Genomic DNA, 23368 nt, shown 5'->3' on the forward strand with positions numbered 1-23368 from the left:
TATGACGATATTCTAGAAAAAACATGTTTGAAAAATATCCAAAGAGTCTGTCTCAAAATTGTGAAACGCCATAAATGCCGAGTAAATATCGCCTAACTCCTGGCAACGCCGAGCTGGAAATGCCGAAATCACCTGTATGACACGATCACGTCCTCGAGGCGCCAGGAACACTGTCGTTCTCGCTCCAAACTTCCTTGCTTTCCTGTTCAACAGCTCTCATAGCCACTGCGACATCTTCAAGCCGGGCTACCACGTCGATCACTCCTTGATTGACTCTCTGGAAATATCTATCATTGGCTTCTCGTCGTTTCCTTGCGAGGAGGATATCCACTTCCGTCTCTTCCTCGAGCTTGTGACCCAGTCTCTCAACTCCTGTGCCGCTACTGTTAGGTCGTGAGATACTGCTGCTTCCAACGGCACTCTTCTCTGTGCCATCAGGACCAGACTTGGAGGTATCGCCGAGCGCACCCTTCATGTTTCGAACTTCAGATCCAGCTACAGACCCCACAGTTTCGAGCTGGGCTGTGTCTATAACATCATCTGCTTCACTTCTGGCCCAGGCTTGAGCAAGGGCAATTTGAGCGGCTCTCAAGTCAGCCAGCTTGCGGTCATGATCTGGGCCAAACACGTGAGTGCCACCAGAAGCTGAGAGCTCGACTTCTTCCAACGTCGCTTGCATTTCGGACCATAAGAGGTCAGTACGGTCACCTGTCGCGCGTGTGCTCTCTGCTGGAAATAGTCCAGCTCGATGATGAGAGGCCACAGCCCCGGATCGTCCAGATCTAACAGATGGAGCACGTTCGGCGTTAGGCCGTAAGTTTGACTGCCCTATGAAAGGGACAGTTGGCGGCGGTGCATTTGATAAGGAGACATTTGATGCTGATGGAGATGGATGAAGGAATAAAGAGGGAGGAGGATCTCGTTGTCGGCTCAGCGGTCGCGTTAGATGAGACATAATGACCTAAGAAACCTCTCGATTGGCTGGTAGTAATATGTACAATAAGAACAATACAGTTTGCTTCATTCCAGACCGATATCAATTGAGCATTTGACGCTCTTGACGCTACTACTAAGAGAGTTGAAGAAGACAGTGTAAAGAGTGTTGATGAGTCGGTTATCACTGTGCGACCCGCAACTCGGACTTCCGTTGATGAACGATCAGTCCACAACCATGGCAGAGTTTCTGTGGGGCGGTTCTTGGCACCACGTGATCTCTCGCCTGCTTCTAGGTTCACCACAGGTCGCACCTTCTTCCTAGGGCCACCAAACCCTACCTGGAATTTTCGTTGGTCGTTCCTTCCCAAGTTTTCGTCGCCTCCGCAAATTACCATCACCATCCCGTCGTCGATACACAGACAGATCCGGTAGGTACTAGCCATTCAACCCAACACAAAGACATCCCCTCAGCTCTGCACGCTCGCGCTCGAGTTTTTCGAATCGATAATCGACTAACGACTTTCTCTGAAGCAAAAATGGCTGGAGGCAAACCCCGTGGTCTTAACGCCGCCCGCAAGCTGCGAACGAACCGAAAGGACCAGAAATGGGCCGATCTCGCCTACAAGAAGCGTGCCCTCGGTACCGCCTATAAGTCCTCTCCCTTCGGTGGTTCCTCACACGCCAAGGGCATCGTCCTTGAGAAGGTCGGTGTCGAGGCCAAGCAGCCCAACTCCGCTATCCGAAAGTGTGTCCGTGTTCAGCTCATCAAGAACGGAAAGAAGGTCACTGCCTTCGGTACGACGAACCCCAGACACTACGAGACATGAAGGACCGGTCAAACTAACATCGATTTCTAGTCCCCAATGATGGTTGCTTGAACTTCGTGGACGAGAACGACGAGGTCCTCCTGGCTGGTTTCGGTCGCAAGGGCAAGGCCAAGGGTGATATTCCCGGTGTTCGATTCAAGGTCGTCAAGGTCTCTGGTGTCGGTCTGCTCGCTTTGTGGAAGGAGAAGAAGGAGAAGCCCCGTTCTTAAGCGAAGGGCTCGCAGATGGAAACAAAGTCATATTTCGACACGTGGAGTCTATTCGGATTGCTTGCATCGGCATTACTGGTTAGGGATCTGATCATGGGAGACGAGGTCTGAAAATGGGAAAATAGATCACAAAGTCTTCGACGAACAAAACAACGATGTGCACGCCGCGTGAGGTGGAATCTTGAGGGTCTGAACCTATATCTCCGTATATGATGACATTATTGTACAATTGCTTTACATGCTTCAACACTGTTTGGTCTTCAGCTCTCCAGCTTGGCCTCGTCCTCAGGGCCCTGGACATATCTGATAGTGTAGTCCGCAGCCATGCCGAGGCTGATCACGCCACCAGTGATCCAACACCCGTTGATGAACCACCACCAACAATCCTTGACATCCTTCAGATTGACTCGCTTAATCATGATACCAAGCGTGACCATAGCTCCTCCACAGCTCCCAACAAAGAACGCCGGGCCAGCACCAGCTGCAAATCCGGCAGCAGCCAAAAGAGAGATCTGTACAGCAGCCAAGCCAGTCAGCACTTGCTTAGTCTCAGCATCATGCTTCAGTGCAATGCTCTTGATTCCCGCCTTGACGTCGTCCTTGATGTCCATATGAGCATAGATCATGTCATATAATATTGTCCATGCAATATTTGAAGCATATAGACAGGCTGCAGCTGTCAAGGCTGGGGCATGTGACAGCAAGTCGATTCCAAGAGCCGGGAAACCCATAATAGCGCCCCACGAGAAGGTGAGGCCGAGAACTGCTTGGGGGTAATAAGTAACTCTCTTGGCCAAAGGATAGCTGGCTACCAGGAGCAAGCTGGGGACGCCGTAAAAGAGGCAAGGGAGGGGAAATTGGAGTAATATCCCAAGGCCGGCAAACAGTTGAATCCCAGTGTAGACAAGTCCCTTGAACGGTGTGATCGCACCACGAGCAATCGGCCTGAGTCGAGTTCTTGAGACATGAGGATCGAGGTTGCGGTCCCAAAGATCATTGATAGTACATCCAGCACCTCTCATAATGAGAGCTCCAGAGAAGAAGAGGAGTGATGTTCCAACGACAGAGCCTGGAGTCGCCATTGGCATAGCCATTGGGGCAGCCATAAGAGTAGAAAAGAGACATGGGAAGAACAAATAATAGGTTCCAGCAGGCTTGTCAAGTCGAATCAGCTCAGCATAAGGAACCCATGAGGTTGGAAGTTTCGACAACAGTCCCGTCTCAGGTGGTTTATAAGGCGACGGTGCCGTCGAAGCTGATGGTGAGTCCAAATCCTGTGTGGCCAGGGGCAAAGATCGAGGTTTGGCCTCGTGAAACCCAACTGCTCGTTGATTATTGTGCCATGGTTGTCTCAAGCCTTTACAAGCACCAATGGGGGAAGGTCGTGTCTGTAGTTGTCTTGGTACTTTCAGAGCCCGATCTGAGATTCCTCGGCATTGAGCCCAGGCCGAAGCCCGGGTGAGTGCACTTAATCTCATGAGATATACAGTCTACAGTCCTACTAGGATCATGAGAATTTGAACTATGATTTTATAAAGATTTCATATTCAACTTACTACGAAGCGCTGTAAAGGAGATTTGGTCACGTCAGACCTCAATGGCAGCTCACCAGAGTTCAAATCGAAAACTCTCGGTCCAAAAATATGAATCTGATAACTTTAGAATCCTTGTCACCAAAGCTCATGTAGCAGTGGAGTGAATTGGCCGAGCTTGTTAGCGCAAGATCGGCAATTGGTACGTCACGTGCACATCGACCCGCTCGCTCTCTGTCTCTGCGTACCTAATAACCTAGGCACCTTTGATTGGTTGCGCATTGTACAATCCAACGCCTACCTACCTTAGCTTCCGACGCGCCTACATCCATTCACCTAGGATTTGTAACCTCCCCCAAAAACCTATCCTTGTTTACGGTGTCTTTGTCGCTATTTTCGCACTGAATGGGGGCAATTTGCGAAACGAACGGCTTTTCGGCCTGATTTCGCACCGACGACTTTTCGAGACTTCCCGTTCTTTGCGACCAACAATCTCCCTTTCTCGAACGAACCCCACTACAGCTTCTTGCGTATTCTCGAAGCTCGACAAGATGCCGACTTCGCTACACCCGCAGGCCAAATTCGATCCCATCCCGCCTGATCTGGACTTGTATAGCTTGGTCGACAAGACCCCGAATTTCAAGTGGGTTCAGCGTGTATCGAGAACCCAAATACGCAATCTTGGGCAGCAGGAATTTGAGAAGCTGGTGTTGATTCACGTCATCGCTGGCGGCAAACCTCTGGTCATTGATGGATGGGATGGTGTTCTACCAACTGGACTTTTCGATGTCCGCTGGCTGGAGGAGACGTATGATAAGCGACGTAGGTCAACTCTTCTCAGATGACATTCGAAAGCATACTAACCCTAGGTTTATCAGAGGAGAATGTGAGAGACATCAATGCGGGTTCGGATATCCCTATGACGATGGGACATTACCTACGATCGATGCGACAACTGGCGAATCAATGGACACCTACAAATTTCAGAGACGAGCGCCGTCAGCGCCTTTACTTGAAAGATATCGACTGTCCTCCCGAATGGCGTGATGCGCTACAAAAGGTCATCCATCCGAACCTATTCTACCTCAATGAGAACGCCAGCGAAGCCGGTGGCTCGCAACAAAAGGAAGACGCCTTCCGCGATGAGGCTGCTGCAGCACCAGCTGGTGATTTGATGTCCAGCTTACCAGAAGAAATGCAGGCCCAAAATCTTATGTGCTACATTGGACACGAAGGCACATTTACCCCAGCTCATCGTGAGATGTGTGCATCGTTAGGTCAGAATATCATGGTAGAAGCATCAGAGGGCGAGAAGGGCGAGAAACCAGGAAGTTCCATCTGGTTCATGACGGAGAGCAAGGATCGCGAGGTCGTTCGAGAATACTTTCTCTCCATGTTGGGACACGATATTGAGATTGAGAAGCATTTTGCTCAAATCAATGCGTGGAAGAAAGCACCTTTCGACGTCTATGTCGTCGAACAGCGAGTCGGCGACTTTATCCTCATTCCACCCCTAGCAGCACATCAAGTCTGGAATCGTGGTACTCGAACCATAAAAGTAGCATGGAATCGGACGACTGCCGAGACCCTAGAGTTGGCATTGCACGAAGCCCTGCCAAAGGCTCGTCTCGTCTGTCGCGACGAACAGTACAAGAACAAGGCCATCATTTTCTTCACTTTACAGAAGTACTATCGCCAACTTCAGAAACTGGAGGAGGATGCAGAGATGACATCGATGAGTTTCATAGGACTTGGTCAAGACATTCTCAGGAGCTCACCTCGTGCTAGACAGCTTGCCGGTGACTTCAAAAAGCTATTTAGTCTGTTTACTGAGATTCTCATTGACGAAATATTCGCACACAAGGAGAAGGACGTCGAGTTTATCGAGTTTGACTCGTGCATCACATGCTCATATTGCCGTTCAAATATCTTCAACCGGTTTTTAACATGCAAACATTGTACTCGGACACTAATGAACGGCGATGAGGATACTTATGACGTTTGCATGGAATGCTACGCCATGGGACGGTCTTGTGCCTGCCTTTCGGGCCTTCAATGGTGTGAGCAATGGTCTTGGGCTGGCTTGGTCAATAACCATGAGGATTGGCGTTCAATGATTATCAAGAACGACGGATTTGTTGACTTTGAAACCTCGCCTCAGCCCTTAGAGATCGCCAGACAGCGCTCAGGAAAGAAGTCGTTGGCACAAATTTGCCAAGAAGCCTTGAGAAGACGACCCTGGAAAGACATCACTCAGCCAGAACGCGAAATTACGCCAAGCGAGTCGGAGCCCGAGGTCGATGGCGAAGGAAAACCAAAGAAGAAGTACAAACGCAAGAAGAAGAAGGGAGAGCTTAGGCGATGCCACGTCTGTTGTCACAAGGACTATGCCTACCGAGTACACCAATGCACCAACCCTGGCTGCACTGAATCCTATTGTTATGGCGTTCTTTATCGAGCCTTTGATATGTTGCCACAGAAAGTGCTTGAGGATGAGCAATGGCAATGTCCGAAGTGCTTAGGTATATGCAATTGTGGCCACTGTCGCCGCCAAGGCCATACAGACCCCTACACACCAAAGAACACCCTGCTGGGACATGATACCCGCCCGATTGCCGATGATCGAAGTGTGGAAGCACTTGTCGACTTCCGAGTACACAACCTTTCATGGTTGAAGGCTGCTGGAGAGGAAAGTCGCAGCAAGGACAGTAGAAGGATGAAGAGGTTAAGAGAGCAGGCCGATAATGCCAAGGCACAAGATATTACCGAGCAGGATGAAGCAGATGACTCCATGCAAGACGCAGAGCATGATCCTCCTAGCGGTATGCACGCACCTGGCATGAACGGCTATGGAGATCAGAGTCATGTTCTTGGTCAAGGCGACCAGTCTTTGGCTGATAGCACCATGGAAGGGCCATATCCACCATACCACGAGGAGAATGCCGGGCCGGCCGATCAGTCTATGGCGATGGATATGTTACAGGCTGAAGACGCTGATACCTCCCTCTACCCTGATCCTTCACTGGTGGCACGACAGCGCATTGGTATGGGATACTATGAACCAGACGATACACCCGACAAGATTCTCTTTGATCCTTTCCAGGCTCCATCTGAGGAAGCCATGCGACCATCCGAGCCAGATATCCCTGAGTTCGTCAAGAAGTCTATCCGCGCAGCCAAGAGAAAGGCCAAACGAGAAAACGAGGATCCCGATTTTGTTGTTGGCAAGTCCCACCATAAGAAGCCTCGTCTCGCGGCAGAGCCAGAAGCAGATTTTCTGGATAGCATGGACCCTGCGCTGTTCAATGGGCCGCCAGCTGCCCCTGAGGCTGTCATGGATCAGCCTGGCCAGGATACAAGGGACCCGAGCACTGCACAAGACACGGGAACAGACGGCGCCCAGGACACACCAGATGAGACCCCAGCTCCGCGCCTGACTCTGGCTCCGGCTGCGGCTGCCGCTCCAGTCTCATCTAGAAAACGGGGTCAGCTGCTGTTTGATGCAAATGAGCCTGAACTTCGACACGCCAAACCCATAGCATCATACGTGGAGGCGGACGTCGACTCAGACGAGTTCGAAGAAGAGCGCACGCAAGCAACAAAGCCTAAAACCTCCGCTGTCGGCGCACAGGGAGAGAAGATGTCAGCTGTCGATATGGCTGCTGACGCAGTTCGCGCCTTATTCGGAACATCATCCCCCGCACCGCAACCCTCCATTGAAGAAGACCTTGAGTCTGTCCTTGAGACCAAGCCTCCCTCTAAACGCCGTGGTCGCCCCCCTAAGACTGCATCTGCTACATCCCAATGTACGCCAGCTAGTTCTTCCAGGAAGCCAACAGGCGGCCAGAGAGGTTGGCCCAAGGGTCGACCTCGAAAGTCACGCTTGTCTCAAGTTTTAGCCGCGGATGATACAACCGAATTCGCTGACGAGTCCATCCAAGACCAAGGCAACGACAGTGATGTCGAACACGGCAGAATGGTTGATGAACTCGAAGCACAGCTAGCTGGCGAGCTCCGTACGGCTCCTTCGGAGGCTATAGCAGAACCTCCGCAACCCCGACGTCGAGGAAGGCCTAGAAAGTCTGAGGTAACCACCATTGCAGCGGGATCATCTGCTGTAGACCCTTTAGACGCAGACGCCCGGTCAATATCAGGCAACCCTGATAATCGAGCCTCGCGAAGTGCTCGCCGTACTCAACGATCGGAGGGTATTGATAACGGATCTGCTCGAGATTCTGTATCCCCACCGCCGCCCAAATCGGGCAACGGAGGAACGCAGCTTATGTCTATGGCTGAACGAATGGCACTTAAGGGGAAGAAGTTCAAGATAGGCAAACGCAAATCCACAACTACTTCAGCCAATGTGACTGCAGCACAGTCAGGGGCGTCCACGCCCGCGCCAACCTTCAAGGCTCCTCTTGCGGTAATGGATGAGCCGACAGCAGAAGAGCCGAAGGGGGCTGCTCGTAGTCCTAGTCAGCACAGTGAATATCTCGGTAATAGATCACACTCTCGATCCTCGGCCCATAACGAAAGCTCGCGCAGCCCTTCGCCACCACCTCCAGTACGGCGACCTCCACAGCCGACAGTTGTCAGAATTGGCGATACAGATTCGGAAGCAGATATCAGTGATTCAGTGTCAGTGTCAGGATCGGATTCCGGTAGTGACGGGGATATTCCGGCAAGACGTGGCGCTGGTCGTGGGGGCCGAGGAGGTGGGCGAGGCCGAGGCAGAGGTAGAGGTAGACCAAGGGGTAGTGGGAGGGGGCATCCAAGAGTCTAGAGAGCGTGTAAGAGGTTTTCGTTTAACGGGCACATTGATACCAATACTGGAGGACTTGAAACATTTGCGTTCACAAATTTTCGGTGATAGGGGTTATCAACGAATTTAATGCTACACCGTACATCATGGTCTAACGACGTGTGGCATACATATATTAGATAGTTAATGGGTTCAGAATCATGTCTGCGGTGAGCCTAAGTCCTTTTCCAAATCACTCCACCGTCCGTTTCGTTTAGGGTCTAATTTCCTGAGAATCTGTAACCAAGATGTCACATCACTTCGACTCTCAGGCTCGAATGGCTGCCCCGTGAGTTGGTTCAATGCGATTGCGTACTCAATAAGAGCCTCGTAGATCCATTTTATGTCCTTGTAGTCTTGTAGTAGATCCTTGATTTCGGTGACTTCATCGTAAATGTATGACTTGCGCTCCTCCATCGTCAGATTTGGCGCTATTTGGCGGGTTGATGAAGGATTTGCGAGGTTCAATACTAGGAACTGGTGATAGTACCATAAAGACTGGTCTTCGGGTCCAACATTCAGCGCTTCGCGAATAAGCTCAATTTCTAGTCCAGATTAGCGATTGTGCAATATATTGCAGGACAAAACAAACCTTTGTCCAGTAAATCTTTGCGAGACGCGTCGTCTGCTTTGCGCTCATTCAGAAGCCTTGTAATGAGCTGACTTCGGTTATGCCATGCTGAGAAATTGGACAGATCCTCATGGATCTTTCTGGTGGTATACTCAAACTCGAGCTCTACCAGGCTCTGACCGTTGAGCACGGAGCTCTCAAGCTGCGCTACGACGTGGCGACGGTAGCCCCAGGCGTGGAAGTTTCGTCGGTCTTTAGTGAGCATCTTGCTGACAAGGCCTAGTTCCTCTTCCCAAATGTGCCGAGCTATAGATACGTCAAGTCTTTCGATGGCGCGGTCAAGCGTCCATAGTCGATAATTCCATATCCAGTAGCACTTGGGAAATTCCATCAGCAGGGGAACAGTGAAGCCCAGTTCGGAGCGTATCACGTCGGTATCGCCATCGCTATCAGTCGTTGTACCAGTCTTCCCAGCTGTCGGGGGGCCGGGGCGTGGCGGGATCTCGGTCGAGGAGGAGGGCAATGAAGCGTCGGAAGAGGCTGTGTGAGTGCCTATCGCTGAGGTATTCTGCGACTCCTTCGAGTGCGGCGATCCAGCCGAGGGTTTGGACAATAAGCCATATATTAGACAGCGCCTGCGGGCGTTCCATATCGTGTAATATTCGGGGTTGAGGCGTAGCAGCTTCGATGTAAGCTGGAATGTTTCGGCACCGTAGTTGTTGTCGGATATCTGCATATGCGTGAGAAACACGACCTTGCATGTTCGGCTAGAACTAACCTGTTGGCGTATATCGTCCTCGAGACCACGGTACTTTTGGATCCTGACGAGATCCTGCTGGCGCTGTTCTTCTGTCCGTGACCGCGCAGCGCGGGCTATGCCGTGCTGCAAGCCTTGGGATCAGCATCAGTTACGGTGGACTAGTTTGTTGGGGGGGTCCGAGACTAACACTGGTCATCCTGAAGAGCCTCGGCTTGTTGATTTAGCCTTGATCGTTGTTCGCGATGGGTTTGTGGAGACTTGTGAATGTTTTACTGCTGAGCTGGACGATATGACCCCGCGTAAGAGTGTAGGGTAGCGTGATGTGGAATATTAATGTCTTTGTGTTGCGATATCCTTGACTTACCCAGAAACCTACCTCAGAGCTGCAACAAACATTAAATGACTTGCTTGGTACGATCTACCGGTGTCAATATTTACTTTCAAATATCCATCAATCGGCTTGAGAGTAAAGTATATTTACTGGCCTCAAAAGTATGCTAGGAAGCTGACAAAACGAGCGTGACCGCAACAAGGGATACAGAGCATGACAAATCTTACAGGGAGAAATCACGGGGTCATAATCCAACAGAAGAGTACAAGAAATCTCTATCGAGGGCTGTTTGTCGTTCCTTGCTTCGTAATTGATCGATTGATATCAGAGCGAAGAGTCGTCCAAGGGAAACCTATAAGTCGGTGATCCGGTGCAAACGAGAATAATGTTGCTGCAGACCTAGCCAATGTGAGTCACGAATATTGAAGTTATATGTAGATCACGACGCACGGCGTCACCGTGTTGTGTTGGGCTTCATGCACTTCAAGGTCGACCCTGGCATGGAGCATGGTGTAATGAGGAAAATGGATATAACTTATCGCTATCATACCTCTACACCAAAGACACGAAGAATGATGACTGCTATAGTTGAGTGCCTGCCTACAGATGTAGTTGGTTGCAAAGACCTAGGTTGACCTTGGAAGAGATTGCATATGACAAAAGGATAGATAATACCTTAGCTCAGACTGAATAGAATACCCTAGTAAGGACTACACCACAACATGCACTTAAATGAATTCATACTAGGTACTTCACTTGATGTTGTGATACAGTATCGTCGACTGACACTTTACACAACGTCCATGTGATGCAGAAACTTGTCCTGCCCGACTCAAGTTCGAGTTACAGAGACATCAAATCAGCGTGGTAGGCGTACATACCAAGGTAGGTAAATACTAAGGTTCGCACCATTGCACGATGCTTCAGTATCTAAGTACCTACTAAGGTAGTACCTTACCTTACCTTAGATACAACCTACTATACCACCTACCTTATAACAGAACCACCTAGGTACTAACCTACCTACTAAGGGAGATAAGGACTTCAGTATCTGTGCCTTTCGTACCTTCCTTCCGTAATTTGGGAGTCTGGAAATGGTACCTCGAGTGTTCCTTCCCTTGGAGTTAGTCCTCTCCCGCTTCGCTCTTTATATATCAATCAACTTGCCTCTCAGTTCTCAACGCAGTCAACAAAATTTACTCCTTTCATCTCCAACATTGATTCTTTCTAAATACTGATACTCGGCTTCTCATCAATAAAGGCGAATTAGGTATGCTGTCGTTTCTCCACCGCCTGGCGGTTGTTGCCATTCTTCTCGCAACTCGGCCGTGCCACGCATCCCGTACTGGTCACTCTCTCCGGTCACCAGAGTATGCCCCAGGAGGACACGCGAACGCTGTTTATTTCATCAACTGGTTTGTGATCTCGCTTTATTAAGCATAGCACTTTATTAACACTGTCAGGGGCATTTATGACAGAGGCTTTTACCCTCAGCATATGGATGTATCCCAAATCTCTCACTTACTCTACGCATTCTTGGGTGTCAAACCCGACGGAACAGTGTAAGCGGAACGTGGTATGACCTCAACACCCAAATCAGGCTAATCAAACATGAGATACTCCAAAGACGAATATGCCGACTTTGTGGCACAATTTAACGGAGACAGTGAGTCTGCCTTCTTACCTTAGCTTCACAGCTGACGACAGAATAGGCTACGATGAACATAAAAGAAATGCGTACGGATGTGTGAAGCAACTTTTCCTGTTGAAGAAATCCAATCGTCAGCTCAAGACTCTGCTCTCCATCGGCGGGTCGGGGGCCGGGTCTGCGAACTTCAGCTCGGCCGCAAGCACACCTGACAACCGTGCCAGATTTGCCTCGACTTCAGTCGACCTGATGTGGAATTGGGGTTTCGACGGTATCGATATCGACTGGGAATTTCCAAATGATGAAATAGATGCTACTAATTTAGTCCTCCTCCTTCAGGCTATACGGAATGAGCTCGACATACATGCAGGAAAATACGCCTCTGGTCATCATTTCCTACTGTCTACTGCCGCCCCAGCTGCTCCTGAGCATTACTTAAAGCTTCAACTGAACCATATGAGCGGAATTGTTGACCAAATCAACCTCATGGCTTATGACTACTCTGGAAGCTGGGATCACATCAGTGGCCATAACGCCAACCTGTTCCCGTACAAACGTCCTGTCACAAAGCTCAATCTCGACTACACCCTCAATGAAAGCTTCGAAACAGCGATCAATACAGACTATGCTATCGGGGACTATCTTAGATCCGGGGTGCCCGCTGAAAAGATTGTCCTCGGCATCCCTGTCTTCGGCCGCTCCTTTGAAGAGAACTTGGGCCTTGGAAAGACTTTTGGTAGTGTTGGTAAGGGCTCCTGGGGGCAGCAAGGCGTCTGGGATTACAAGGCACTTCCCAAGGAAGGAGCTACAATCATATACGATCCAATAGCCCATGCTTCTTTCAGTTACGACGAGAGAAAACACGAATTCATCTCCTACGATACTCCCAGCGTGGTTCAGGAGAAGGCAGAATACGTGCTGGAGCATGGTCTTGGCGGAACCATGTTCTGGGAGGCTTCTGCGGACAAGAAGGGAGGTGATTCCCTTATCGGCACAAGCTATTGCGTCTTGGGAACCCTGGAAACGACACAGAACTGGCTGGATTACACGAATTCGTACTTTGACAATATTGCGACAAAGATGGGTGAGGAATATGTCTGAGCTGGCTCGATCTTACAAGATTCACCACGGAGTTTGGACGAGCCATGAGGTCCTAGGCTCGAAACACTGCTGATTATTGACTATTAAATAAATTCGTTACCAAGATCATATGGCTCTCTGTAATACCTGAAAGATGCTGGATCTTTATCTTCGAACAGGCACGTCGTGAGACCACGGAGCAGCAATATCATGATTACCTCAAGCTTTAATCTCTTTGGTCATTCTAAGTAAGTGTCGCCGATTCTACGACTTCCAATTTGTGATCAACTAAGGTAGGGCAAGACATTAGGTGCTTCTAGCATGACTCCTTCCCCTCCACCCAAACTCCTCTCTACATCCTCACTTCACCTTTGCCTCTCTTCCCTACGGAATTCTTCTTCCAAGCATCAATAAAACTCACCATCTCAACAAGGTAGGTAATTTCGCCGAGGGAAAGTTCTGTCTATCGTGGCAGTATTGTTCAGGTTATCGTACAATAGTTCATTCGTTTCTTCATGTCCCCGACTTTCAGGGGCCATACATCCGGAACTTGTCGAGAATTCGATATATACAAGGATGTTTCGACAACCGCCTCGACGTCCTCGACTGCTTCCAAGAACTAGCGGGGCAGACTTGTCTTGTCAGTCGATAAACTCGCCGGATTCGGGCTATAGCTCCGCAGATGAAGTCTTTGGGCTCTGCCCGAATCTTCGCAAACGCTGTTTTCCTTCCTTCGATGGGCCAGGGCCGGATGAAATTCCAGTCAAATCGCTTGAGAACCAAGAGAAAAAACCGCCAGCATCGAGCAAAACAGGACTCGCGGCCGAGCCTCCCAAAACACCAGAAACGCGTCATCCAAAAGGGAAGGCCGATGTGATTTCCCCCTTTTTATACTCGAAAAGCTCCAGACGTTTCCCCCTCCAAGACAAACGCATTGACCCAAACATACAGCATCTAGACAGATATGTCCCGAGACGTGATCCCATTTCCCCATCATCCGAGAGATACCGAACAACAAAGCAAAGCCAGGATTTGTCGAGAGATGAGCGTCTGAGGCGTGACAAGAGTGCCTCAGCAGATCCATTCGTTCTAAAACGTCGTGTGATGGACCCCGATCCCCGTTTTCCTTTCCGAGTTGATGACAGTCATCTGGACAGAGGTTTGGCATCCAACGTGTTTTACTTCTTTTTCCTTGTTTTCATCTAACCAGCTCATCACTAGGTATAGCTCTTGGACAACTACCACAGAACCGAGGAGGAGATCGTCAAGTTAGTATGGGAGCCATGTGGTCGGTTGGTGGTCTTGCGCCTAATGCAATCGCTACCGATGATGGACAGGGGCATCTCGTCAGACGTGGGACCAACGCTCGTGTGTTTCCCACCCTCTTCCAGGAAAGTCTTGTCAGCACGTCAGTCGAGAAGGAGAAGCACGAAGGCCGCATCGCTTCGGCTCTCGACATTGACCAAGTACGAAAGATCCTCGAGTTCGCACGGGCTCAGCAAATCCCTCGGAACATTAAACAGCACGGTTTTCATGCGGACTTTAGTCACACAAGTTGGAACGGATATCAGTGGGCAAACAAAGAGCAGTGGTCAAGTAAGTTGAAATTGCTAGCCTATTAAAATCATATTTGACCATAAACAGTTCCTCTTAGGCCAGCAAAGAGGCGACTTCTACCGGCTGCTCCATTCAGGTTGGTAAGTCTAAGTGTTCAAAGGAGCTGAGCTGATGGTCTACAGAGTACTGGATGCCCCAAATCTAAAGGATGACTTCTACTGTTCACCGCTGGCGTACTCATACACCGCGCAAACTCTTGTTGTCTGCCTGGGGAGCCTTCTTTATTCTTGGTCTGAGTTTCGGGGCGTGCAGCTGATCCATGGAACACATTCCGATACCTAGTTGACGTCGGTTGCTTTCTCATCAACTCCTGGAGGCAAAGCTGTGCTTGGGATCGGGCACTCCAACGGGAGTGTGCTTTTCCAATCTCTCTTTGATACACTACCACGATTCGAGATTCGCCAGGCCTTTCCTATCTCCTGTGTGAGCTGGCGTCCAGTTTGTACTTTGCGACCTTCCAAAAACCCCACGAACCTAGGGGTCGAAGTTCTGACGGAAGACTTGGTAGTTGGGGATGAGATGGGCAATATCTACTACTACGTTGTGGAATGGCCGATAGGCTGGGAAGTCACGCGGGACACTTGGCCCGGTGCAGTATCGTTGGTAGCCAAGATCAGCAATATTCACTGTCAGCAAGTATGCGGTCTTGCATGGTCATACGATGGTCGGCTATTCGCCTCAGGTGGAAACGACAATCTCTGCTGTCTTTTCGATGCTGATCAAGTCTCTGGGCGACGAACTGAGCAAGCCCCTGGGGCAAATGGTGTTCGAGGGCGTATAGAGGCGGGCAGCACGTATGGTGGCATTGAGACAAGAGTTACACGGCTGTTGAGCGTCGATGGGGACGACGATATGCCCGCGAGGGCGTTCAGGGCACAGCTACAGCCGCTTCCGACTGGAACAGACACCGTTCGGTATCTTGGCCCTGCTATCGCGAAGCATCATTGGAACCACGATGCTGCTGTAAAAGCCATTGCTTTTTGCCCTTGGAGGCGAGAGTTGGTGGCAACAGGAGGTGGCTCTAACGACAAGTGCATCCACTTCTTCCATACACCATCCGGAGCAGCTCTCGCAACGATATCAGTGTCGGCCCAGGTAACCTCGCTCATCTGGAACACAACACGCAGAGAGATTGCCGCCACATTCGGGTATGCTTCACCGGAACACCCCTATCGTGTGAGCGTTTTCAGCTGGCCGGAGTGCAAACAGGTTGCAGCAATTCCTTGGGAGGACGATCTGCGGGCCTTGTATGCCATTTCATACCCTCGAGGACCGACCTCTGATGACCCAACCGCACCAGCAGGAGGAAAGGAAGGGTGCATTATTGTTGCATCGAGTGACAAGAGCATAAAGTTTCATGAGGTATGGTCGCGAGAACGAGGCGTGACCGTGGGCGCCACGGGTATTCTGGCAGGAAGCGATATCCTGGAGGGGCTTGAAGGCATTGACAAAGAAGGAGACGTAATCCGATGAACTGCTTTCTTTATTTCTTTCTTCTTTCCTTGTCCGATAGAATCTCTGCCTGAGGAGAATTGTCTAGACTACAAGTTATGTTCAGGATTGGTAGGTAGCTTTTACTCTGAGAATGATAAAATGATAAGATGAGGAACCTAGGCTGGTCTCTATTCTTTAAACTTGGTCAAGTATTGCTGCGTATTTACAGGAAGTGAGTCGCAGAAAAGGTCAACTGTCCACTGTTGCACTGAAGTAAAGGAGCAAAAACATATTAAAGTGTAAGGCAGGTAGATGCCATGATAACGCCCAAGCAAACGACTCCGAGAACTCCAACCAATGCGCTAAGCCCGCTGTTTCTTTTTGAGATGGATGGAAAGAAGATGAGAGACAAGCATGGTGTACCTTATTTCAGGATAGCAATGAGCAAGACAAGAATGATGATGAGAACCACGATGGTGGTCATTTGCTTGTTCTCGCTTGCGCCTCGAGCGACCTTTCCAAGCATTCTACTCGCACGATCCAGTCGGCTCTGGTGACGATCGGTAACAGCCTCAACCTCGTCGAGCATAGCAACGTGACTATCGAGCTCGTCGCCGATTTGCATGCTAAGCTCGCGCTGGCGTCCGATAGACTCGCCCAAGCGATCAAGCTGCTCATCTTGTTGTTCTAGGATCTGGGCGTGGTACTGGTGAATCTGCTGGTTGTCCATGCCCTGTGCCTCGTCTCGGTAGCCGGCGCTATCGGAGGGATCATCGCGGTAACGGCCAAAGAGCTCAGCGGACGGCGAAGAAGGGGTGTCGCTGAAGCGAACAGTCTTTGGCTTCCTTGAGACTGGAGATGTTGAGGTTGCGTGCTCAAAGTCGTCGGCGAGCTCTTCCGAGTTGGGGTGAGTGAGGGTTTCGGCAGTTTTGGAGTTTGGTTGGCCTTGGAATTGAGTTGTGAGGTCGTCTAGTTGCTTCTGGAGCGATGTGATGGATTCTGTGAGGCTTGTAGCGGCGCTGAGGAACCAGATCAGCATTGAATATGGTGTTTAATACGTTGAGAGAAGGGCCTACTCTGTTTCGCCGGCAAAAGTCAAGCGCTGCTCCTCATCGCGGAGATTGGCCAGGCCATCGCGGAACTGGTCAAAAGATCGTGAGATGTGACCATCTTGCGAGTCGCCTTCAAGATTAAGATTCTTAGCCCGTTGACGCTCTAACAGCGAGAGCTTAATGTGGTCGGCGAGCAGGAAGAGTTGATTGGCGCTCGACATGGTTGGTGACTGCGATGCGCTGCGATGGGCAACGATGCGGTGGATAATGATCAATCAATTAGATGGAGCTGTTCTCAGTTTGGGGCCTACGACCACAGGCGCCAAAAAAAAAAAAAAAAAAAAAAAAAAAAAAAAAAAAAAAAAAAGAAAAAGAAAAAAAGATTACGATGATTGTATAGCTCTGGTCTGAATCTGCCGACAAGAAGAGAGATTATACTTTATTGGGAATCCATCGCCGACTGGAAGTGATGGATGATGTTGTAGATGGAAGTTACCTTGTCGATGAACCTACTATACCTAGGTACGTAGGTACTAACGTAACTTGATGACGGATGGGCTGTCCTAAAGGTTCCGAGAGTTGGTGCAACTTGACAAATGATGTATATGAGGTATCGAGATGATAGTTGAACAGGCTAAGATACCTAAAATAGCACAGGTGTGCCCTGCGACGACCAGGTACTCAAGAGTTGTGTCCTTATCTGGCCACCTCAAGAAAATACCTCGGCCAAGCTCAATCTCAATGGAGGAGGTTGGAGACATGCTTCCCCTGAGCCAGTCCAGTCCAGTCCAGGTCAAGCCAAGGTTAGTAGGCTTCCATTTAAACGATACGAAGAAGGGAAAAGGCAGCAGTGAAATGGATATGATACGGAGTACATATATATATATGCCCTATCAAGTTCAACAGTATAATTCGGCTGTTCTTATAAATGGTGTCTCAGTACTGGGAGGACCAGTTCAAGAGACAGGGAGTAAAGCCCCCGCTCTGAACAGGCTCTCGATTCAGTCCTCAAGAGGCAGAAGAGCCATGGTACCTAGGTATGCAATTCAAATGGTTGATTTCAGGAGAAGTCAAATGATGCCGTGCAGAAATGTCTATCAAGAGCCATTTATTTATTTACACCACCATAGCATACCTAGGTTCACCACCACATACCTTATGGCACGGCCATGCTTGTACTGTGTGTATTAGAGCATTCTAGGAGAAGGTTGGCTATGCTTCAGTTTACTTCAGTTATTTTATTGATCGAGATATGGTGCACACAGCTAGATAGTCTAGACACCTACTGACTAATCTATCATGATAAGCGCACCAACTATCGTGTTTTCATTGAAACGGATCTCAAGTGTTGGCACAGAATTATGCCTGAGCCGCATGAGAAGAGCTGCAGGTCCAAGTCAAGACATTGGGCTTTGTTGCAGCTCAAGAAGTGACTTTTCAAGCCACTTCATAGCCTGCATTGGCTGTCATTTGTTGGATGAGTATTGGTTGTGTGTTCCGTTATTTAGCGGTGCTTCCAGCATCTCAGGGACAATGCCATCCAAATGTATCCAATGCATCGTGCTATGCGAGGAACCCATCAAACCGGCCCTTTCCAATCCTGGCGCCCATGATGTTTGCTTCCTGCGTGTGGACATAATACATAATGTAGATGCAAGCCCGAGCCCGAGCTAGGCGAACCCAGGTCAAGGGTGTCGCGTCGTATTGTCTTGCTCGCGAAAATGACGCCCGTAACAAACGCGCATCTATTAGCGGGCGGGAGTTTTTCTCCGACTGTCCCACAAACACAACTGCACAATTTACACAAAGCCACAGAAATGTTCTGTTCAATATAAAGCATTCACAGTAAAGGCACATTCGACATCAAGTTGTCGTTTAATGGTGTAAATTGCAACAAATGATATCAAACCATGACTATCCGGTCTATGGCATTCGCTCTCGGTAGCCTTTCTTTACCGTCCATCCCAAGGCTCCTTTCCCATTCCCAGTCCCAGTCCATGAGCATGGCAAACACGTAACTCCGTAAATAGCAAGTACAAGATGCATCAAGAAAATTTGAAATGTTCCCGGACGAGGTTTCTCTAGTCCATTCTCATGTCCATATCAGGGACGGCGTTGGTTGGTCGCGGTGATTCGGCTGCTGAAAGAACCTCCATTCCGTCAAAAATAGGAGGAGAGCATTGAAGATTTCGGAGTACGCCCTCGGCATTCTGGCTGACAAGTTGGCCTTGACGGAGGTTCTCGGCAAATAGGAAGAAGCCCTCGTTAGTCTCCACCAGATACGACTGGAGACCGTTGCTCTCAAGAAGGATTCGAGCATTGGAAACAGGGAAGTGGTTCTCTATGTAGCGAGCCCAACCACGAGCAGCGGCTTGGATGTGCTCTTCTTCACTGATTCTTCGCCAGCCAATGCCAAGGTGCAGAGTGAAGTTATCGACAACGGGGCCATCAATAGCAGGCTTGACTTCAGGCTGGAGAGGAGAAGTGCTGGCTGCAGGTGCTCTGGATAGAGTGGGTGATACGCGCTGCAGCTTGGGGTTTCTGATCAGAGAGCGCGCCTCCTTGATGGCGGCCTCTTCAGCAGCCTTCTTCTCCTCAACCCAGGTGCCGGATTGACTGCTAGCGTCTGTGACGTAGCGAGTACTCTTCTTGATGAGGGTCATGCCAGGGCCGTAGATCCATTCCTCTTCGGGCTCTTCAACGGGCAGGGACTTCATGTCAGGCTCAAGGTTTTCAGAGGCCTCGTCCCGGGAACGCTTTCTACCAGCTGCAGAAGGTCGAACAGGCTGAGCAGCGAACTGGCTTGGCAGAGGTGCAAATCGGGGTGGTGTGTGGTGTCCGAAGCTTGCCATACCCATTGACTGGTGGGCATGTTGGGGAGACATGGTGAGGACGGGAGAGGAAGAGAACTGAGAACTGAAGTACGACATTTTGAAAAGCGTATTCTGTTCTGTCCTGTTCTGATCTGTGATGGGAAACTGGGAATGTTTGCAAGGTTAGTAGTCAGTGTTGTCACAAACCATCTATAGCGTATAGTCTCCGGGACACGCGGTGATGATGAGTTCGCTCAAGAGAAGAGGTAAGGAGGGCGTCGGCGAGATGGAGCCTGATAAGTGACGATGAGATAGAGAGAAGCAGTGGAAGAACGCGATGGGTGCGGCCAGGACGAGGCACGAGGGCAAGGTACGCACGCGAAGGTGAGGATGAGAGGGTGGATAATGAGGTAGGTACTAAGTGGATGTGGTTTAAGACAAGTCGTGAGGGGAATGACTTTTGGAGTTGCTGTGTCCTGAGATGGATGGGATATGTGAAGAGAGGGAGAGGAGGAGGAAATCGATGGGGCGGAAGAAGGAGGATTAAAAGCTGTAAAAGAATGCGAGGGGAGGACTGCTCAAATGGAAAGAACTTGTGAGTACAGTTGGATAGGTAGGTACAGTAGGTCGGTAGGTAGAGAGACGAAGAAGGGGTGTGAAAGTGTGAGTGGCTCTTTACCCCAGGTTGAGGTGCTCTCTTGCTCTTTAACGCACCCACCCAACCCATGCAGCCTCACTCCGATCTCTAACAGCTACTGGAGTTGACACTGTGCGTTGGTCTCGCGAACGGCGAACGCCGTGTATAGATACTCTGAGAAGATACCCGTACACCCGAAACAACCATGGGGCAGCATCAGCAGCTTGTATCGGATTCGGCAAGCTGCAGCTGGGGTCAGTGCAAGACAGTTCGCACACGGTATGCACGCCATCAGCTTATCGCAAACCTCCCGGCCCTAAAAGTGGTCTAGCTTGAAGCTAAGGCACCTCGCAGCGTCAGGTACGTACTGTCTAATGGTCAGCTCTAATTCGCGTTTGACCCCTTCTGGGTTGCGTAATTGTTAGGGGTCTCTCTGCCGTAAGGGGCATGGCGTCTGGGCGGGTCTTCAGCATGTCTTGAGCCTTTACCTGGTTGGATGGACAACGTTTTGACTTGACTCTAGTTGCCTGGTGCCACTCTGAGCACGCTCAGCAATCATACCTCAGAGCCGAGCCCCCATTTCAGCCAAGTTTTTTTTGCTTCTGATCCGCAGCTAGACATTGACCAATCTTTTTCCGATGGGACGCAAAGAGATCCACCCGGGCTTCCGCCCAGCCCGAGTCAGTTTTTGTTTCTACCCTGATCTTCTCTTCCAATGAATCACTCGTGTTGGAAGTTTGTAGTTCCGAGCCGGTTTCAACCGGTACGTACTTTGCTTAGTGAAAAACCTTACTTAGGTAGTAAATACCTAAGTAGTTAGTATACCTACTCCGTAGTAGCAAGTGAAATGAGTGGATCAATGGAATAGAACGCCGGATGTCCAGTGCCTTTCTGCTGTCCGTCTCCTGGTGCCTGAGGTGGCCACAGCCAAGCCAGGCACATCCAGTCTGACAAAACTGGAATTTTCGTTGCCGCGAATGGCTGGATCTAGAGCCCCCCGGAGCCGGACCAACTGAAAATTCGAACCTGCCCGAGTTTGTGAGGACAGATCCATGTCCGCGCCCGTTGTCCCAAACGGATCACAAAGGAACTATCACCGATATTCCATCACTCACTAATGGAGAAGCAAGACCCAAGGGAGGAATGCTCCTTTAATTCCATGACATCGTCTTGGTAACGAACTTCATGAACAATTGATTATCCTGATTCAGTAACAAACTAATAACGCAAGGTAAGGTAAGGAAGGTGTTGAGTTAATAACTTCAACCAACACCCTGCTTGATCAGCAAAACCAGCAGTCCACCGTAATATTATGCTCCGTTTATCTTGTGTTAGCAAGACTGATCCTCGTACTCCTTGCATTTGCCGATGATTCTGGACCACCTGACATCACCACGGATGTCTGTCGGCAAATCACATTACACATCGTCGGCGTTCTCACTGCCTCCATACAAACCCTGAAATCCTGGTGTTCTCAACCCTACTAGGCTAGTATTGCGTCCAGCACGCCTTCTCCTTACTGTCACTGGTGCGTCGTCAATTTCGACTCTCACTCGCCGTCCTCGAACTGGCGCCGTGTAAGCTCCATCAAACCTGCTTTGATGGCGCGCTTCTGGAAGCTGTCTTGGAGTTTGGGGTTGTTCTTCAACGGACAGGCGATCACTGTAAACAGGAAAATATCTTTGGGGTGTCATAGGCTCAAACCCTTCGTCAGCCGGTGAGATTGAAAGCTCACCAGCATCTTCGGGGGTTTCTACAACTTCTCCCAGGCTCTGCGAGAGGTCGTCGTTAACTTCTTCCGTTTCATACGTTGATCCGTCCAGCTAAATAAATGCCCATTAGCCTATGCGTACTTATCTTTCATTTCGCCACAATCCATGCAATTCAAGGGGGTTTCATGGATACATATCCCGATAATAATGACAGTGACAGGAGTTCGGTTGGGCAAGTGTCCCTCACAGTTGCTGCCAAAAGTTGTTCTATCGTGTCGCGTTCATCCTCATCCGTCACGGAACCATCCCTACCATTATCGTACGGTTGCGTGTGGGCGGGCGCGGTATCCGCATCTCCATAGTCATCTTCAAATTGTTAGCACCTCAGTTCCGATCGTATCTCGCCATTGCTTGTCTGTTGGCTTACCCAAGCTTTGCCGCGGGCGGAAAGGAAGTCGATGTTGGTCTGGTTGTCGGTGCAGGCGGTTGATGCCATGATCAACGTCCCTGTAGGTGGTCTCCTCGGAACTGGCGGTACCGTAGTCTAGCTGGGGAACTCGTGTTCCTAATTCCTCTTCACCGTCTGACTCGTTTCTACCATCTGAACCTGGCGTGTCGTGTCCAATGCTAGAGTCAGTGGTTGGTGTTACGATCCTGGAGTTGAGGGCATCTTCAAGTACAGCTTCTTGATCATGCTGGATGAGATCATCGCGTCTTTTATCGACCTTCTGGCGACTGATTAGGTGCTTCCTGTAGCGGCTTCGGCGCTCAGCGTCGCTAATATCGCGTGTGGCTATCTTGATCGTCGTAGGTTGAAGTCGGAGCATCTTGTAGGGTGATGGGCCGATTTCACTCTAGGCTTTCACAGTGAAGCGTCATACGTATGGTTGCAGAAACATGAATAAACAAGATCGTAATAGCTTGTGTAGGTATGTATTTGTTCCTAACATCTCTCGGGACGCAGCTTCCCAAAGACTGGATTATTCAGTCTGGGTACTGAAAAACTTAGCACAAGAACAGGAACTTCCATACAGGTACTAAAGGTAGGCAGCTCTTGAGCTCTAGGGTAAGACATTAATTATATACTAGGATATCATGCTCATTTTAAAAGGTAATGAGTAGGTTGATGTCTGCTTATGCGGTGAAATTCAACAGTGTTCTCTGATTATTGTCATAAGCTATGGCTTCGTGGTTCCTCATTCCCTCAATGCCCTGTCTTTGGTGCTTCCATGATTCGATAGGTAGGAGGCTGACGACATCACACTTATGAAAGTACTTACTCAGCCCCCAGCAAGAGATACTGAGATGTGGTGGATAACGTCCTTTATAACTCATTACCCACCTACGTGGCTAATTAGAAACAAAATCCATTATCCAGCAGTGTAGATAATCCGATATGGCGTCCCTA

The 23368-nt window shown here is 49.7% G+C and overlaps 10 protein-coding genes across 10 annotated transcripts; 4 read left to right on the top strand and 6 right to left on the bottom strand.

The window, feature by feature from the left end:
* Positions 1–145: 145 nt before the first annotated feature.
* On the bottom strand, positions 146–955 carry FMAN_10490 (uncharacterized protein; the record flags this gene model as incomplete). The annotated part of the gene is made up of 1 exon (XM_041824047.1): positions 146–955. One exon carries the CDS (start codon positions 953–955, stop codon positions 146–148), a length of 810 nt encoding a protein of 269 aa, XP_041689566.1.
* Positions 956–1472: 517 nt separating this feature from the next.
* On the top strand, positions 1473–1972 carry FMAN_10489 (putative ribosomal protein S28; the record flags this gene model as incomplete). Its single annotated transcript, XM_041824048.1, has 2 exons — positions 1473–1731; positions 1794–1972. The coding sequence occupies 2 exons, from the start codon at positions 1473–1475 to the stop codon at positions 1970–1972; spliced, it is 438 nt and encodes a 145-aa protein (XP_041689567.1).
* Positions 1973–2232: 260 nt separating this feature from the next.
* FMAN_10488 (uncharacterized protein) lies at positions 2233–3450 on the bottom strand (the record flags this gene model as incomplete). The annotated part of the gene is made up of 1 exon (XM_041824049.1): positions 2233–3450. The coding sequence occupies one exon, from the start codon at positions 3448–3450 to the stop codon at positions 2233–2235; it is 1218 nt and encodes a 405-aa protein (XP_041689568.1).
* Positions 3451–4055: 605 nt separating this feature from the next.
* Positions 4056–8287, top strand: FMAN_10487 (uncharacterized protein; the record flags this gene model as incomplete). The annotated part of the gene is made up of 2 exons (XM_041824050.1): positions 4056–4326; positions 4383–8287. 2 exons carry the CDS (start codon positions 4056–4058, stop codon positions 8285–8287), a joined length of 4176 nt encoding a protein of 1391 aa, XP_041689569.1.
* Positions 8288–8464: 177 nt separating this feature from the next.
* On the bottom strand, positions 8465–9832 carry FMAN_10486 (uncharacterized protein; the record flags this gene model as incomplete). The annotated part of the gene is made up of 4 exons (XM_041824051.1): positions 8465–8850; positions 8898–9606; positions 9655–9759; positions 9824–9832. The coding sequence occupies 4 exons, from the start codon at positions 9830–9832 to the stop codon at positions 8465–8467; spliced, it is 1209 nt and encodes a 402-aa protein (XP_041689570.1).
* Positions 9833–11578: 1746 nt separating this feature from the next.
* Positions 11579–12716, top strand: FMAN_10485 (putative endochitinase; the record flags this gene model as incomplete). The annotated part of the gene is made up of 2 exons (XM_041824052.1): positions 11579–11633; positions 11680–12716. 2 exons carry the CDS (start codon positions 11579–11581, stop codon positions 12714–12716), a joined length of 1092 nt encoding a protein of 363 aa, XP_041689571.1.
* Positions 12717–13271: 555 nt separating this feature from the next.
* FMAN_10484 (uncharacterized protein) lies at positions 13272–15785 on the top strand (the record flags this gene model as incomplete). The annotated part of the gene is made up of 4 exons (XM_041824053.1): positions 13272–13868; positions 14033–14291; positions 14340–14392; positions 14595–15785. 4 exons carry the CDS (start codon positions 13272–13274, stop codon positions 15783–15785), a joined length of 2100 nt encoding a protein of 699 aa, XP_041689572.1.
* A 385-nt stretch (positions 15786–16170) lies between these two features.
* Positions 16171–17019, bottom strand: FMAN_10483 (uncharacterized protein; the record flags this gene model as incomplete). Its single annotated transcript, XM_041824054.1, has 2 exons — positions 16171–16765; positions 16823–17019. 2 exons carry the CDS (start codon positions 17017–17019, stop codon positions 16171–16173), a joined length of 792 nt encoding a protein of 263 aa, XP_041689573.1.
* A 1860-nt stretch (positions 17020–18879) lies between these two features.
* On the bottom strand, positions 18880–19728 carry FMAN_10482 (uncharacterized protein; the record flags this gene model as incomplete). The annotated part of the gene is made up of 1 exon (XM_041824055.1): positions 18880–19728. The coding sequence occupies one exon, from the start codon at positions 19726–19728 to the stop codon at positions 18880–18882; it is 849 nt and encodes a 282-aa protein (XP_041689574.1).
* Positions 19729–21666: 1938 nt separating this feature from the next.
* On the bottom strand, positions 21667–22787 carry FMAN_10481 (uncharacterized protein; the record flags this gene model as incomplete). Its single annotated transcript, XM_041824057.1, has 3 exons — positions 21667–22071; positions 22208–22326; positions 22388–22787. 3 exons carry the CDS (start codon positions 22785–22787, stop codon positions 21667–21669), a joined length of 924 nt encoding a protein of 307 aa, XP_041689575.1.
* Positions 22788–23368: the final 581 nt, after the last annotated feature.

Source organism: Fusarium mangiferae, assembly GCF_900044065.1.
Source record: "Fusarium mangiferae strain MRC7560 genome assembly, contig: FMAN_scaffold016, whole genome shotgun sequence".
NCBI classification, from domain to species: Eukaryota; Fungi; Ascomycota; class Sordariomycetes; order Hypocreales; family Nectriaceae; genus Fusarium; species Fusarium mangiferae.